Raw genomic sequence first — 16,743 nt, 5'->3', positions numbered from 1 at the left:
AGAAATTGTATCTCCCATATGTTGTTCTCCTCGTGAGTTAATGGCTCTAAGACAGTTTTACTTCTTCCCATATTAAACATGACTTATCTGAATCCATTGACAATCTGCTGTTTAGCTGTGAGTGCTTGATAAAAGAGTGATACAGTCATAACAAGTAGCAAATTATGAATGTGGAACTACTAATTACAGAACCCCTTACAATTAAGCATCCAAGTAAATTAGGCAGGGAGATGTTAACAACATGTAAGGTCAAGGATAACTCAATTAAAGAAGAGATAATTTTCTCAAGTGAGAATGTCACATTTTTGTGAAGAAATAGCATCAGTATATGTGGGGGTGGGGGGCGTACTCCACCATTTATCACATGGTAAAAATCTGTTCTTAATTTTCAGTCAATGGTTCTTCTGCTTCATAGCCAACGGCAGTATATCTTCGAGTATGATTTGTTGGATCGGCTTTCTGCTGTCACCATGCCCAGTGTTGCTCGTCATACAATGCAGACTATCCGCTCCATTGGCTATTACCGGAATATATACAACCCCCCAGAAAGTAATGCTTCTGTTATAATGGACTACAACGAAGAAGGGCAGCTCCTTCAAACTGCTTTCCTGGGGACAAGCCGAAGAGTATTATTCAAGTACAGACGGCAGACCAAGCTCTCTGAAATTTTATATGATAGTACAAGAGTTAGTTTTACTTATGATGAGACAGCAGGAGTCCTGAAAACAGTAAACCTCCAAAGCGATGGTTTTATCTGCACCATTAGATACAGGCAAATTGGCCCACTGATTGACAGACAGATTTTCCGCTTCAGTGAAGACGGGATGGTAAACGCCCGATTTGACTACAGCTATGACAATAGCTTCAGAGTGACTAGCATGCAAGGTGTCATCAATGAAACCCCATTGCCTATTGATCTCTATCAGTTTGATGATATCTCTGGCAAAGTTGAACAATTTGGAAAATTTGGAGTTATATATTACGATATTAACCAGATCATTTCAACAGCTGTAATGACCTACACAAAACACTTTGATGCACATGGCCGCATCAAGGAAATTCAGTATGAAATATTCCGGTCATTAATGTATTGGATTACAATTCAGTATGATAACATGGGGCGAGTGACAAAAAGAGAAATTAAGATTGGGCCATTTGCCAACACCACGAAATATGCTTACGAATATGATGTAGATGGTCAGCTCCAGACAGTTTATCTGAATGAAAAAATAATGTGGCGATACAACTATGACCTGAATGGCAACCTCCACTTGCTCAACCCCAGTAGCAGCGCCCGTTTGACACCACTTCGCTATGACCTAAGAGACAGAATAACTCGACTAGGTGATGTTCAGTACCGATTAGATGAAGATGGATTTCTGCGTCAGAGGGGTACTGAAATATTTGAATACAGTTCAAAGGGCCTTCTTACTCGAGTTTATAGCAAAGGCAGTGGGTGGACGGTGATTTACCGTTATGATGGACTTGGACGACGGGTTTCCAGTAAAACTAGCCTTGGCCAGCATCTCCAGTTTTTTTATGCAGACCTCACATACCCAACCAGGATAACTCATGTATATAACCACTCGAGTTCTGAAATTACATCTCTTTACTATGATCTGCAAGGACACCTTTTTGCCATGGAAATTAGCAGTGGAGATGAGTTTTACATTGCATCAGACAATACAGGGACACCACTGGCTGTGTTCAGTAGCAACGGTCTCATGCTTAAACAAATTCAATACACCGCTTATGGAGAGATCTATTTCGACTCTAACCTTGACTTCCAGCTGGTAATAGGATTCCACGGAGGCTTATATGACCCACTGACCAAGCTAGTCCACTTTGGAGAAAGAGATTATGACATACTGGCAGGCCGGTGGACAACACCTGATATTGAAATCTGGAAGAGAATTGGGAAAGACCCAGCTCCTTTTAATTTGTACATGTTTAGAAATAACAACCCAGCCAGTAAAATACATGATGTGAAGGATTATATCACAGGTAAAAGAAAGTTACTTAATTGCAAGATTTCCCACTTGCTCAAAAATTTGCTGTTCTGTGTTCTCATCATCTGGAATCTGACTATCTGGATTACACGCTGAAAATATTTTCTGGTGCAAGTTAGTAAAGTAATTCTCAGGGAAGGTAGTTGTTCAGAAAAGTAGCTGATGTTCAGAACCAGATCAAGAAAGTTATTTTAGCTTGAGAGTCCTGGACCTATGAACATTCAATTTAGATTGGAATTCACAATTTTGGTACCTAAATAGGTTTTGTTTGGAAAAGTTCTTTATAAGGAAGCATTAAGAGCTTAAGAAGGAGAACAATTACAGCAAACACACTTATCAGGAACAGTGAAATAGCAAACGGGAGATATTGAAAATAGTTCATCTAGCTTTAGACATTGATTTAGGTACTTGCATAACATTAAAAAACACAGTCCATTATTAGCTTTTAGGTTCAGGTAACTAAACCTAAATGTTGTGCCCTACACAGTCTTTATGGTGCTTTAATATTGGACTGTTGGCCCAAAAGATAATTCAGGGAATCTCAGTATGCAGAGGGGTGGGTTGGGTTTTCCAAAGCACATTTTGAAGTACCACTGGAATAAACACCTTCCTCTCCCGCTGACTGAACTGTAACACGAGGTGCCTTAGCTAGAGATTTCAGTGCATTAGGAGAGAAAGAGGAGCCACTAGGTTCTCCTCCTTTGATGTATGGAATACATAGAAACACTGCTTATATAAGGTTATCATTACAATGAGTAATTTGGCTGACTGGCATTTTCAGATGCAGAGCCTCATGAGGCTTAACATTTATCTGGAAAGGTCAGATATTATTTCAAGGTAAATATTTTTTATTCTTATAACATTTGGAAAAATTTGGTTCCTTGTTCCACTTACTTGGGGTTTTCCTAAATGAAAACTAACAGGCTTGGTAAGGAGCACTCTGCCAACTTCTGCTAAGCTTAGTATTTGTGAAAGATAGGCAGAGCACCCATTCTTGCCCAACACTTGTAAACTAATTAAGTGTTGCCATCCCTAATTTTTTTTAACAGAACATAAAACGTATCATAAATAATGTTATCTAATGCTAATTTAGCACCCGGTCTGCATACCAATGCAACCATATCACACTTCATTAGTTTTTAATTTCATTGGTCCATCTTCATCTTGAAGAGGGAGAGATTTATCTTGAATCCACATAAAATATGCACCAAATCCTTTAAAAGTAATTGAACGTATAGGTGTTATTTCAAGGGTAGTTTGAAGACATTACAATTACACATACCTAACAAAAATACTTCTTTGCTTTGAAGTATTGATGCTAAAGGTGTGACATAGAAATCCCAATTAGTTTAGCCTATATTAGAATGAAATCTCACTTTAATTGTCCTCCTAGAGTTGCTCTGGATGTCACTGAGACCTTCAGAATTGCTGAAACCTGGAGTGCCTTTCAAACGAGCATAGTGCAGCTCTTACATATAGGAGAATTTTTCTTGTGAGTTTAGAACTTCAAGTTTTCTGCATAGGCTTGCCATTCTAGCTGTAGCACAAATCTAAATCCATCCATAGCAAAATTAAGACTGTTGAATAATTTTTGTGTTACAGAAGGAAAAGAAATATGCCAAAAGCTATTCCATGTGAAAATGTATGATTGCAAAATATAGAACAATTCTGATTTTTTTTTTTAAATAATTCTCTTTCAGATGTCAACAGCTGGCTGGTGACATTCGGCTTCCATCTGCACAATGCCATTCCTGGTTTCCCTGTTCCAAAGTTTGATTTAACAGAACCATCTTACGAACTCGTGAAGAGCCAGCAATGGGAGGACATACCAGTAAGAAACAATACTAAACATACAAACAGAACAAGACAGAATGTTCCCTTCTATTGAGATCTTATTAGGCATGGAAAATCCTGACAGGGTTACTTGCTAAGTGAAATCTGAACAGTGCTTTTTAGACCTCTAATTTTTATCTACTTTCAAAAGAATTTAAGAAATTACAGATGGTGTTATTTTCTTACAGATTTCTTAAGTTAGGTACCATTTTAAATAAGCTTTTCTTTGCTTTCACCAATAATAAAAATGCAGAAAGACAATAATCAATGAAAAGAAGTTAAAGACCCTTTAAAGATGGCTAAGTTTTGTAGCAGAAACTACAGAAATTAGATTTGTACTAACATCCTGCCTGAAGGCAGAAACTGAACACTGTAGTAAAAAATAAGACTGTGAAATAAACATAAGAACAGGTGATATAAATTATGCATACCAGGCACCACTACAATTTTACTTCTCTTTAATATTAACTATGTTTTATATGTAAAGATAAAATATTGAAAATGAAATTACCTGAGGTAAAACCCATTATGTTACATAAAACCAGAACTCCAGGTGCTTATGAAGTTCTTTGGGAGGAAAAAAAATGAACTTCAGTACTGAAAACCTGGTACAGTTTTAAGTGATGGAATAGATGAATGTGGAAGTTACAATCTAAATCTGCTATTTAAGAAAATTACATTTATGGATCAAATTTACTCAAAGATCAAAGACCTATGCCCTCAAAAATCTTACCATTCCCAGTTAAAAAGGAAGTGATAAGAGACAATAAAATGGGTAATCCCATTGTGAGCAGTCAAAAACAGATCTCTTTTTACATGAAATCATGATAGAGAACTCCACAAGCTTAAAAGAGGATATGATCTTGAAGAATCTTACAACCTAATTTAGACAAAAATTCATTAGAAGGATGCTGCCCAGCAGAAGGGAGCATATGGCAGCTGATTCTGCATGCATGAAATGATGTGCTATATATATATATATATATTTGTTAATAGCCAGGGATTGAGTAACAGGGAAAGATCTTGGAGCATAGCTTAAGAATAGTGTCTCCCATGAACAGCAGAAACAGTGACGGAAGAGCACTGCAAATACTTCAGACAAAGTGATTGTACCAGGAGGTAAGAGACCTGTCACCAGGCATGGCTGTGTAGAACTATCAGATCTCAAAGGCTAAAGAATGCAGTTATCCACTAACACCAGCAAAGGTACATCAGGAAAAGAACCAGTCTGGTCAAAGAGATGAGAGTAGACAGCTGCTTGTCAAAAATCTTCAGGAAAGATCTCAACAATGCAAGGAGTGCCAGAGGCATATGACATGACGGAAAGACAGGAGTGGGAGGAAAACAAAGATTCAAAATTCTCAGGTAGGAAGAAGTTATGACTATGATATTGACTGTTGAACAAGCAAATGCAACCAGGAGACAGAAATAAACACACAAAGCACTTAGTATTTTGAACATTCTGGAGTAAGCTTTACCGAGCTCTCAGGTTTTACTTCAGAGCTCAGGATACAATTTAAAAATAAACAAGCTTTGCAATTATGAAACTGCTATAGCACCTTGTTGCTCTTACTGATGAGCATGCTGTCTAGAATATATTTGTGCTCCATAGCTTTCATGTAGGATTTAAAACAGATTAAATCCACACTTGGTAGCAAGTGCAGACAGGAATCTGACACATTGAAGAAGAGTTGAGAGTGCAAGTCAATTCACAATTCCCTCAGGAACTGTCCCCTTCAGAAAGCTACCCTTGCAGCAGAGCAGAGAACTTCTGCAAACCTTTTGCCAGGCTTTGATTAGCAGCAAGGCTGAAGTAAGGTTGTACAAGTCTCTTAATAACTCCTGCTTGGTCTCCCACCAAGAAATTTGGGAAAACTAAACAAAGTGTTGCCTCATTTGTCAGGAATGAATCAACAGGGTTACACAGTATTTTACTGAAGGGGGAAGGGGTCAACTGGAAGATAGACTAGATCATCTTACATAAACTAAGTACTTCTGTTCGCAAATGCAGCCAAAGCTATTTACATCTTTCTTCTGTTTCCTGCTGAGAGAACTGCTAGGGCAGCTGTCTGCTCCCCACCTCCATCAATACCAGCTCATTCACAGCTTGTAGCTATTAAGACCCAGGGTTAGACAGGTAAGATGTGCCCATTCTGTGCAGTTGTAAGGTCTGACTCAACCACAGCTGACCCTGTACCGTGAGCTGCCCCACTGCCTAGCTGTGTGAGCTACCATTGCTGCTGGCTGCTCCTGCTCTTCTAACTGTTCTGGCTAACCACAGCAGTTCCGCTGGCAGGTCCCATTCCCCAGCGCTCCCTTCTCTACCAAAAATGCATCTAGCATACTGGGCCACACATAGCTCTTAATAGTCAAGCAAACTTTTTATACAGATTCTCCTATCCTATATCTTCCATCTTGTGCTTTTGCACCTCACAATTGCACTTCTTATTTCCTCCCCTTTATAGTCCAGCTACCCTTTCAGCAAGAACAACCCAGATACAGTAAAACAAGAAATGCCAAGCAAGGATATTTTAGACTTGCCCACTGCTTCTTTTCACTCATTGCTCCTTCTCTTTGCTAGCTGTCAACAAAGCATTCTACTTTATTCAGGAACGCAGCCCTCTGGAGTTCGGGGGGAGAAGCTGCTAATTTCTTTCAGGCAGCATGCTGATACTGAGTGAAATGGAAACTCACAACTGAATTTGCTACAGCCTCTTCAAGCATCCTCTTCTATGAGTTTCTGCAAGTATTTGCAAGAAAGGGCCTCAGTCCCCAAAATTCCACCCCTCTGCTCTGTATCCTTTGCTTCCTTCTGTTCTGCTGTGAAGACTATCAGAACAGCTTGATCCCCTGCAGACAGCCTCCCTGCAGTTTAGTCTCAGACTGAAGCTACCTGAGAGGCATAAAGAAGGGCCTGTTCCTACTCTAAAGCGCAGCTTTGTGACCTGCAACAACCTCCTCCATTTGGATGAACCTATGGCAGACAGGAATCACAGGTGAACAGGCTCAGAGCGTGAGATGACAATGTAGAGAGACAGCTCTTACGCATATTAAGTGTTAGTATTGCAAAGTTCTGTTCTGTGCGGCCCAGTAAAGTTAAATCATATTTTTAGGCATGTGCAGGTTCTGGGGGAGACAATGAGATAAAGCACTGAACATTATCAAACAAAATAGTCTTATAACTCAGCAGAACAAGCAGTATGTAGATTTAATTAAGTCCTTGGCACTGTCAGTTGTGGCATATCCTGTTGTCGTCCACGGGCAGCACACCAAGAAAGCTTGGCTGTTTGGCATCTAGAGGGCTACAGATGGCTGGTAAAACTTCTGCTGTTCTTGTTTACAGCCAATTTCTGGAGTGCAACAACAAGTGGCGAGACAAGCAAAAGCTTTCCTTTCCCTGGGAAAGATGGCAGAAGTGCAGGTCAGCAGACGGAAATCCAGTGCAGAGAAGTCATGGCTGTGGTTTGCTACAGTGAAATCTCTGATAGGAAAAGGGGTGATGCTTGCTGTCAGTCAAGGCAAAGTGCAAACAAATGTGCTCAACATTGCAAATGAGGACTGCATAAAAGTGGCAGCTGTTCTGAACAACGCCTACTACCTAGAAAACTTGCATTTCACCGTTGAGGGAAAGGACACACACTATTTTATCAAGACCACCTCCCCCGAGACTGACCTTGGGACACTGAGGCTGACAAGTGGGCGGAAGGCCCTGGAGAATGGTATCAACGTCACTGTTTCCCAGTCCACCACTGTGGTAAATGGCAGGACTCGTAGGTTTGCTGATGTTGAAATGCAGTATGGTGCGTTAGCACTTCACGTCCGCTATGGCATGACACTTGATGAGGAAAAAGCCCGAATACTGGAGCAAGCCAGGCAAAGAGCTCTTTCCAGCGCCTGGGCCAGAGAACAACAGAGAGTAAGAGATGGAGAGGAAGGCGCCAGGTTGTGGACAGAAGGAGAAAAGAGGCAGTTGCTAAGTGCTGGAAAGGTACAAGGATACGATGGGTACTATGTACTCTCTGTGGAGCAATATCCGGAATTGGCAGACAGCGCTAACAATATACAGTTCCTCAGACAAAGTGAGATAGGAAAGAGGTAACACACTGGCTTAGCTCAGGCTGCCAAAGAGACTGTGTACCAGTGTCTTCTAAAAAGGAGACCAAACTGTTTTGCTGCATTACTACTTGAGCCTAAGCGTACATCTTTGCTCAGATTTTTTCTGTAGCACAATCCGAACAGACTCTGTAATGGAAAGAGCGCCTTCCAGAAGAATGATACTGCTAATGACAAAACTTTTTCTCAATGACCTTAAAGGTGATCTGCTTTAAAGAATATGTTTACATATGCATATCGCTGCACTCAAGTTGGACTGAAAAGTATTTAAAAACAAAAAGGCCTACAGATTTTGCAACAGGCTGTTCCTTTGAGGCACTGTATTTAATTAAGATACAGACCCATACAGTGTTTCCAAATATTACTGAATTGCTGACCTTTGCTTACCAGAAGTAATCTCTTTCTCTCTTTTTCTCTTTCTCACTGCATAGGATGTGGTATATATATCTGTTAATTTTAAAACGTGGGGCAAAAATTATTGTTTCTAGACAACCCAACTGCTTTAAACTGTGCTTCTTTCTAAAAGGACATTGGCACAAGTGACTTATGCTACCATGGAATTTAATAATGGATTTTACAGTCCTAACATGGTTTGCCTTGGGGGGGAAATGGCAAGTAGAACCCTTGTTGCAGATAAGCAAAGGAAACCCTGATTTTTTTGTAAATTATGTGAGACAAGTTGTTTATGGATTTTTATATGAATTACAATTTACTGTACATCAAATATTAGTCTCAGAGGAGTTAATTTATGTAAAGTGTTTAAAAAAGTTTATACTTAAAAATAAAATGATAAAAACATGTGCTGTGTGTGATTTTTTTAAAAAAAAAGGAATTGCACCTTTTATGTTATAGCTGTACAGTATAAAGGATTATATTGTAGAGATATAACAGTGATGACTAATGTCCAAAAGTGTTAATATTTTTGTATTAGGTTTAAAGCTGTGCATCTGTCACTCTGCTGATCAGACGGGACACTCCAACGTGGCTGGCTCAATCAGTCCGCAGCTCTCTCCCCTCCCAAACCTCTCCTCTCACCCAGGCCAGTGCCACTTCATCAGTCATTGTTAGAAGGCACAGTAACCAAATAAGTCTCGTTTTATGATGATGGAAGACTTTAATAGGTTAGGTTTTCCTTGTCTTTTTCCAGCCCTAATGTAATAAATGGACATTAATTCATACCAGGTGGGGTTTCTGTTTTTTGATTTTGTTTTTTTGGTTTTTTTAAAGCAGCTTTGTTTCACAATGGAGATAATAGTGTCTCAGGTGCTTGGCGAATTGTACGTAGAAGAAGAAGAAATGATGTAGTTTCATCCAGTTATGTCAACTTTGTCTTCTGTATAATACAGCTCTTTTAGATGTTATAACTTCAGATAGAAGAAGCGTACCTCTGACCTGATGCTACAGAATTGTTCTTTAGGCAGGCAGGCTGTTCAGTAGGTTCATCTCCTGGCCTTCAGCTGGCAGATCAAGTCCCATTAATGTGAACATTGAATTTGGGGATGGAGAAGAAGGTCCAATTCTAGTGCCTAGTCTGCATCTCCATACCACTGCATAGATTTGGCATGCTCTGCTCCAAGGCCCAGTGTATTTGCTGCAGGACAGAACTGAAGTGTACAGCTGGTTCCTTATAGGAAGCCTGTGGTGGCATCTATGGCATCTGTTCTACATCTTGGCTGAAACCATTCTTAGAGCTTTACTCTCATGAGCACTAAATTCAGCCACAAAAATAAATATTTTTAAGATGAGACATAATTGGGGGGTTTTGATGTTCATTTAAATATACACAGTATTTCTATCCATGTATTATAATGACAAAACATAGTAAGTGAACGTGTCTTAACTATGAATGGTTCAAGTGGATGTAATAAAAATAGTTTTCTAAATGCTTTGTATTCTGAGAGTCTATGATATTACATACTCTAAATTGCACATTAGGATTGTTTGATAAACAGATTTGAATTTCTCCCAGCCAATTCACTACCGAATCTACAGTATCAGTGCTATTACTGTATGTGTGTATTTGGTAGACCATACAGAACTAATTACACGTATAATGAATGCTAATCATCTATTAGAATGAAAGCACAGATTAGTTGTTAGTATTTTTACCCTGGAAGTCTTGAGGGCCCTAAATTTAGAGAGTATGATATGTCAAAACCCCAGAGGCGTGTCATTGACCTACGTATTCTTTTTAAAGATGTAAAATGCTAGGTGTTTGCAGTTCTGTTGGGTGGCTCTTCCACAGCACTGTATTTAGCATGCTGTTAAGTGCTCTCTGTTGAAATAGGCTCATACTCTAAATTATGTCAAATGTTTCTGTTCTGTTTGAATATGAAAAGCTTGTATAACATGTCAACAATGAAATATATCTTCTACTTGGCGCATACCAGTTCCTTCTTCTTTGTTCTGGCACCAATAAACAACAAATTACAGTATCTGTTGGTGATCATTTTAGATAAAGTCAAATCAAGCCAATTAGTGGCCTTGTTAGTAGGTCTAATGAGCCTATTTCTTGCTAAAAAAGACTTGTGATCTGGACATGCTCCTGCAGGAAATAGTGACCTTGGGGAAATATAGAAACAAAAGATCTTTTTGAAGAAAAAAAAAATATGTATAATTAAAAGAAGAGTATTACAAAATTAAAAAAAAAAAAAAGATTTAAGTATTTTAAGCAATGCCAGTCAAAATGCTATTCTGGTATTTTGAGATGTATATTTCGTCTGATTTGTATTGTTCTTTTAATTTGCCTTCTTAACTTTATATGTGTCCTGAATTTTCCACAAATTGATAACTATAGATTGCATCTAGGCTTTCCAATAAAAGCCAACCCAAGGTGTGTTGTGTGTGTTTGTACTTGTTTTTTTAAATCTGTATGCCAGATATTGCAGCTGTGCTATTGCTTTTCTTGTATCGGAAGAGGCAAACTGATCCAGTTGCACTGGTATTGATTCATTTGCCTCACAGTTGGCAGTATCTTTTTGACTCTGTCCAACGAACTCATCTGCTAACTCAGCAAAGTGAATTACTCCATGGGATCTCTCAGGTGGCCTACTTTAGAGAAAACATTCCATATACCTCACAAAGCCAAATCTTCTATAGATACGGAAAAGCCAAAGAGCAAAAAAAATCACTTAGAATTGTTTTCTCTCATGTCCTCTTGAGTAAAAATATGACAAAATATTTGATTATCAATAATTAGGTTGGCAGTGGTAGTTACACACATACACAAAAAAAAAAGATCCTTCAATCTGCATTTAGACTCAGTTTGCAGAAACTGCTGACTTCAGCACTGCTGTATGTCAAGAGACTGCTTTGATTTTGGTTAGAACAGGCAGACTTCACCACACTTACTTTGTAGTGACAACCTCGAGTTGATAAGACGTTGGTCCAGCCCAAATCAGGTCACTCCGCTTAGCTAACTGTGGCCTAATTTTGTTATTTAAAACAAAACAAAACAAAACACCTACCATCACCAAGAGATGTTCACAATTGGGAGGTGAGAGATTTGCATTTGACAAGGAAAAAAAGGAAAAATACCAAAAAAAAGGCCAGTTACCACTGACAAAATGTTTGACTTCTGTTTTCAGAAAAAAAAAAAAAAATCTTCTAAGAGTGTTAATGCCTTGGTTTACTGCTAACTCCAGAATGGCAAGCTACAACTGTACATATGGCCAGCTTGACAATCTTTAGGAAAAAGAAGAAGACACTAGTGTGTAATTCTTTGGGGATGGGAAATGCAAAGAAAAGACACTTACTAGAAACAGCTTCTAAGCAGCTTATTAGAAGCTGCTTATTTGATGCTCATTAGAAGCTGCCAGGGTTAAAAATAAGCCAAAGCAAAGAGCATCACATGGCATAAACAGAACAGCACAGGCACTATGAAATCATACCCCTAACTGCAAAGCCACATCCAAACCAACCATGCTGATCAGCTTCTCATCTACAGCCAATTAGTGCTAAGGAGTAAATATGCAATGCTTATAAAATTCAATTGATCTCTGACTGCACACACAAGTTGCTGGGGCTCAGTGATCAAAAAAAAGAAAAAAAAAGCCAAAGTGAAAACCAGTAAATTGATGGGTAGGTGCCAATTTTTACACCTGGGGGGGAAAAAAAAAGAAAAAACATGTTTTATAGCTGTCATGCTGAAGGACAGAGCTTAAGACTTTAATTTTTCCTCTGACGTTTTTAGCTTTGTGGCAAAGTGGCCATTTGAGGCAAATTTAACTGTGTGTGTGTCTAGGCTAGACCTCTCAAAAAAGTCAAAGTATTAATAATAGGTAAAACCCTGCTCCTCCCTCCAAGCCTATTTTTCAACAAGAGAAATGTAAATAAGGATGCCAGCACTTAACTGAGTGCACCACCAAAATTTAAAAAAAAAAAAAAATCAGCTTGTCTGGTCATCCATCCCAGAAACCTGAGTATGTGTCACAGATCACTAAAAATGTCCTAGGCCTTCCAGGGTGAAAAGATGGTGGAAAGGTTTGTTTCTTTGAGAGTGACAGAGAACAAGAACATGCAGTCTGATGCTAGCGGACAGTCTGCCCTGCTTTAGGAAGGGGATGTGCAGCAGAGGGAAAGCAAGGTGACCTGTCATTAGGTGGCCCAAAATGCAACACTGAGAATGAAGTCACACAGTATCAGACAAATACTAGCATGAGGACTATCTTACCTCCACTATTGTTCGTACACATGCCTTAAAAGGAAAAAAAATGTATATATATGTGTGTATATATATACACATATATACTTATATATATTTATATATCTCCTGGCCTGATTTCTAGCATCACAAATGCATGCAATTCTGAGCTGTGCAAGGATGACATAAATGCAACTCTAAATAAAGATAAATATGCTAAATGGCTAAATGTTGCTCCCAACTTCTAAACAAAGCAAGCAAAACAGCAACACCATCCTTTTAAGTAAGTACAGAAGAGTCTCATGTGCAATTTGGAAGGTGAAAAACAAGCATAACAACATGGCAGCTCATTAGAGTGTCATGCTTTGAGTAGTTCCGCAGGTAAACTCTGTTGCTGTTAATTACTAAAACTTCCTAGGTAAATTGAGTAAATCTTTTAATTTGCTAAGTTAAAATTCTGTCATTGAGGAATATAAATTTCTTGAGATGGTGCATTTTTTTCCTACTATAAACTAAGTCTAAGCTCATAGTAACATAATTATGCAGCTTAGAGTTAATGGTTCCCACAAAGCTGTCTTAATAAAGCGTTTTGGGATTCAGGAGGAAAAGGAGGAATTCACAATCTAAGAACGGCTGGAAGGCAACAACATTTTTCAACTAGTTTTAGTTACTCAATCACACTAAAGCTGAGACAGCAGGAAGCGCACCATGCATTGCAGAGGCACACGGGAAACTGTTAGGCCAATACAATGAAGTATTTCCACATCTCAAACGCAGAAATCATTTTAAAACTGAAATTACAAGAATGGCTATCTATCTAATGAACCAATTAACCTTACATCAATCAATTAAAAAAACACATAAAAAAGACAGTATAGTGAAAGGTAGTGAAGTCAGTTAGTTAAGAATTCAAATCTGAGAGTAACTACAGGCATGTGATGCTATAAAAAAGTAAGTCTGTACAGTGTTTACTGGGGAAAAAAATGAGATGGGGTAGGGTGGTGTACAAGACCATAACACTATGACCAGGTGCTAGTCATTTCCCTACCATTTTCCACAATGATGGGGAAGTGTATATTTCAAATAAATAAATAAAACTACAGCCACCACAGTGATGCCAGCATCTGCAGATAACAAAAATTGATGGACTGGCAAATAATGGCTAGGACAGAGCAGTCACACAGAACAATACGGATCACTCGCTGAAGCGAGCCCATTCAAACAAAATGCATTATAATACAGGCAACTCCAGAAGTAAAATATCTCAGAATAAGAAATGCTAAATCTCGCTGTGAAAGGTATGTAGCTGCCTACAAGAAAGCAATGACTGGAAAGAATGAGGAGTGCATAATAGATAAATAACTCATTGCGAGACTCCAGTATACTAGTGGTGGCAATGAAGAACTCACAGGGCTGGAGAAGCTTAATGAGATTACTGGCCTTCTTAAACAAGGGAAATGGGAAGGCAGTGTTATCTCTGCTTATGGCACCAGCAACACCACTTTTCCATACACTTCTGGTGCATGCCATCGCAAAAACACTGTTAAAACCCCAGTGAGAGAATGCACAAGGAGACATCACGCATAAATCCCAGGTTTGTCAAAACAAACAAACAAACAAAAGAAAAACCAGCTTGCAGGGATAGATTTAAACAGCTCACCGGAGGGAAAAAAAAAAAGTGCCAAAGGGTGTCTTGTTTTGACAATAGACTCCAAGTGACCTCACAGAAAATAAATAAACAAACAAATGCCGCACATTGAAATGCTTCCAAATGGGGGAGGAGGAAAGAAACAGTGGGTGGGAATAAAATTCTGATGAAGTTCACCTCAGGAATTGGGTGCCAAAAACCAAAAAAAAAACAACAAAACAAACACAACGCACAACACTACACAACCAAACGACACACACAAAAAAAAAAAAAAGTAGGGAACTCTGTTTCATGACCACTAGAAAAACTACAGTAGTAGTTACCAGAATCTTTTGGCAAAATAGGCAGCTAGTCGAATTACGTGTAATGGATGCTGGTGATGAGAGTTTAGACCAGATGCTGGCACTGTCCATTTAGGCCCACAGGAGACAAAATGTGACCCCAGGAAACAGTCAGGTCAGAGAGTTGGGGGTTTTTATTCGTGTTATCCCCTCCCCTTATCCAACCCTGAAATAGCCAAATTAGTTTGATACAGACTGAAGCCAACGAAGATTACTCTAAGTGCCCAAAAGTTTTTAAACAGACAGTGCAAGGCTGAAGCATTTTAAAACTTCCCTTGGTTTCCACAGCAGAGATCTGCTGTTCTATTTCTTTTCATAGCAGCTGATTACTAAAACTAAATAAAATAAACCTCCTCTCTATTAAATTATTTTCACGAGCATAATAGGAGCCAATATGCCTCTATTTTTATGTCTCCAAGGCATCCAGAAGCACGTGTTTAGGTTAACAGAAAAACTTGCCTGCACCAGCAATGACTGCACTTTGCCCTGAGCATACACTGCCCTCAATTACCAACTTTCCCTGCTCTTTCCCAGGTGTTTCACGCTCTGTCAGCTCCGGTGAAGGTGGGACAGTCCCTACTGTTTGTGCAAAATGGGGAGCTGCTGCCTGGGCAGGCTTGCTGGGCCGGCACCCAGAACACGAAGGTGGCCGAGCTACCGCCCTGCCTTACCCAGGCAAAGGAAACTGCTCCCTCCCGGGTGCCCCACCTCACAACAACGCTCAGACCTGAGGGAAGAGACTGAACGGCGCTCCCAGCCGCACGCGTGCCGCTCCCTGCAAGGCACGGCGCCCCCGACACGCTGTCCGGGCAGGACCGACGCCCTGACCCCGCGCCGTCAGCGCGGAGGGCCACAGCCAGGCCCCGCACCCCAAACGCGGCGGCCCGGCCTCGGGCGGGGTGCCGGGGCCGCTCACCTCGCCCCTTCGGCACCCGCTGTCGCTTCTTGCGACCCCGCCGCCGGGACGGAACACGACACGACACCGCCCGGGCGGTCCCCTCAGCGCCGCTCGGCCGTGGATCGCGCGCCCCCTGGCGGGCAGGCGAGGGGCGGCAATGCCCGGCCCTGGGCAACGGCCCCGGCATGGGGGGGGTCTTGGCCGCCATTTTAACGGCCCAGTGCGGCGCGCCTGGCTCCCGACGGTGCTGGTTGTCACTGCTGCTCCGAGGCCCAGCTCGCTGAGGCCGGCTGCTAGCAGAAATAAGTGAATGAATAAATAAAATAAATAAAAATCACAGCCTGGAGGTGCCGTGTCCCCTAGAGCAGCACCTCATGTCCACCCACAGCACGGCCCCCACCTGCCGCCCTCAACCCTGCTGCCTGCTGCACCGCCCAGCCCCTGCGGGGCGTTCTGACCTCCCATCCTAAAGCAGCACCCTGTCCTTGGCCATTCAGCCCAACTCATCCCTCCTCGCGATGAGTATCACCTTGTTCCTTTTTAAATGTAATCAAACCGTGCCAGCTTGACTGCTGGTATATGCATTTAGTGAAATACATGGGTTTTTTTGGTTTTAACCACACAAAAGGCATTTACAGACAGCTTTCATCTGCAGCCAGTGAAATGCAACAGTGTAGTGGCCAACTGCTTCAAACAAAAGAGCAGCCTGTTTCTCAGCTTAGCTGGAGGGGACATGCTGTGGCTGGCGCAGCCCCGCCATGGCTGGTGGCTGGCCCTGGCCACGAGCACTGGCCACGGGCACTGGCCACAGCCTCGCACCAACGGCAGGCTGGCAGCTCGGCCAGCTGCCACAGGGCAACAGCCGCCTCTGCCAGGAGTGCTCTGAGCTGGTACTGTGCAGCAAAGTGTGGGTGTGCACATGCCTTGAAAGTTAATTTGTCATTTTTTGCACCTCAATAAATCACGGGAGATGCCCCTATAAATCCTGCTCTTCAGGAAGTGAGCAGAAGGCCAGGAACTGCATGGAGAACAGGGCTATTTTTCTTCTCAGTGCCAAGAGTACATCAGTGACACTCAGTGCTGTGCTAGGTCAGGCCTTCACCCTCTGCTAAGTTAATACCAACAACTCCTTCATCTAAAGGGCAGATAGTAACTGTAGGGCCCCCCTGGCACTTTTCCACCTTTCCTCCTGTTCCAATAGCAATAGCCTCTGAAGGAGCTGCACTAATTAGTTGTTATTACGGTTCTTGGGTGGCTGG

General features: G+C 41.0%; 1 protein-coding gene and 1 long non-coding RNA gene across 34 annotated transcripts in view; one reads left to right on the top strand and one right to left on the bottom strand.

Annotated features, from left to right (window-relative positions):
• The window catches only part of TENM3 (teneurin transmembrane protein 3), a 1,336,783-nt gene extending 1,325,992 nt beyond the window's left edge, over nt 1–10,791 (top strand). For all 31 annotated transcript variants that reach the window (XM_071807653.1, XM_071807652.1, XM_071807659.1 and 28 more), the window contains 3 exons: nt 393–2,004; nt 3,710–3,840; nt 7,186–10,791. In XM_071807653.1, the coding sequence (XP_071663754.1) occupies nt 393–2,004; nt 3,710–3,840; nt 7,186–7,941 (2,499 nt within the window). In that variant the 3' untranslated portion in view covers nt 7,942–10,791. The remainder of the gene's footprint in view (nt 1–392; nt 2,005–3,709; nt 3,841–7,185) is intronic.
• Nucleotides 1–15,595, bottom strand: part of LOC136101578 (uncharacterized) — a 48,446-nt gene extending 32,851 nt beyond the window's left edge. For 2 of the 3 annotated variants that reach the window (XR_011738791.1, XR_011738790.1), the window contains exon 1: nt 15,503–15,595. This is a non-coding gene — a long non-coding RNA (uncharacterized lncRNA). The other variant, XR_011738792.1, reaches the window with a different exon arrangement.
• Nucleotides 15,596–16,743: the final 1,148 nt, after the last annotated feature.

Source organism: Patagioenas fasciata, chromosome 4 (genome assembly GCF_037038585.1).
Source record: "Patagioenas fasciata isolate bPatFas1 chromosome 4, bPatFas1.hap1, whole genome shotgun sequence".
Classification (NCBI taxonomy): domain Eukaryota; kingdom Metazoa; phylum Chordata; class Aves; order Columbiformes; family Columbidae; genus Patagioenas; species Patagioenas fasciata.
This window is presented reverse-complemented; position numbering and strand designations above follow the sequence as displayed.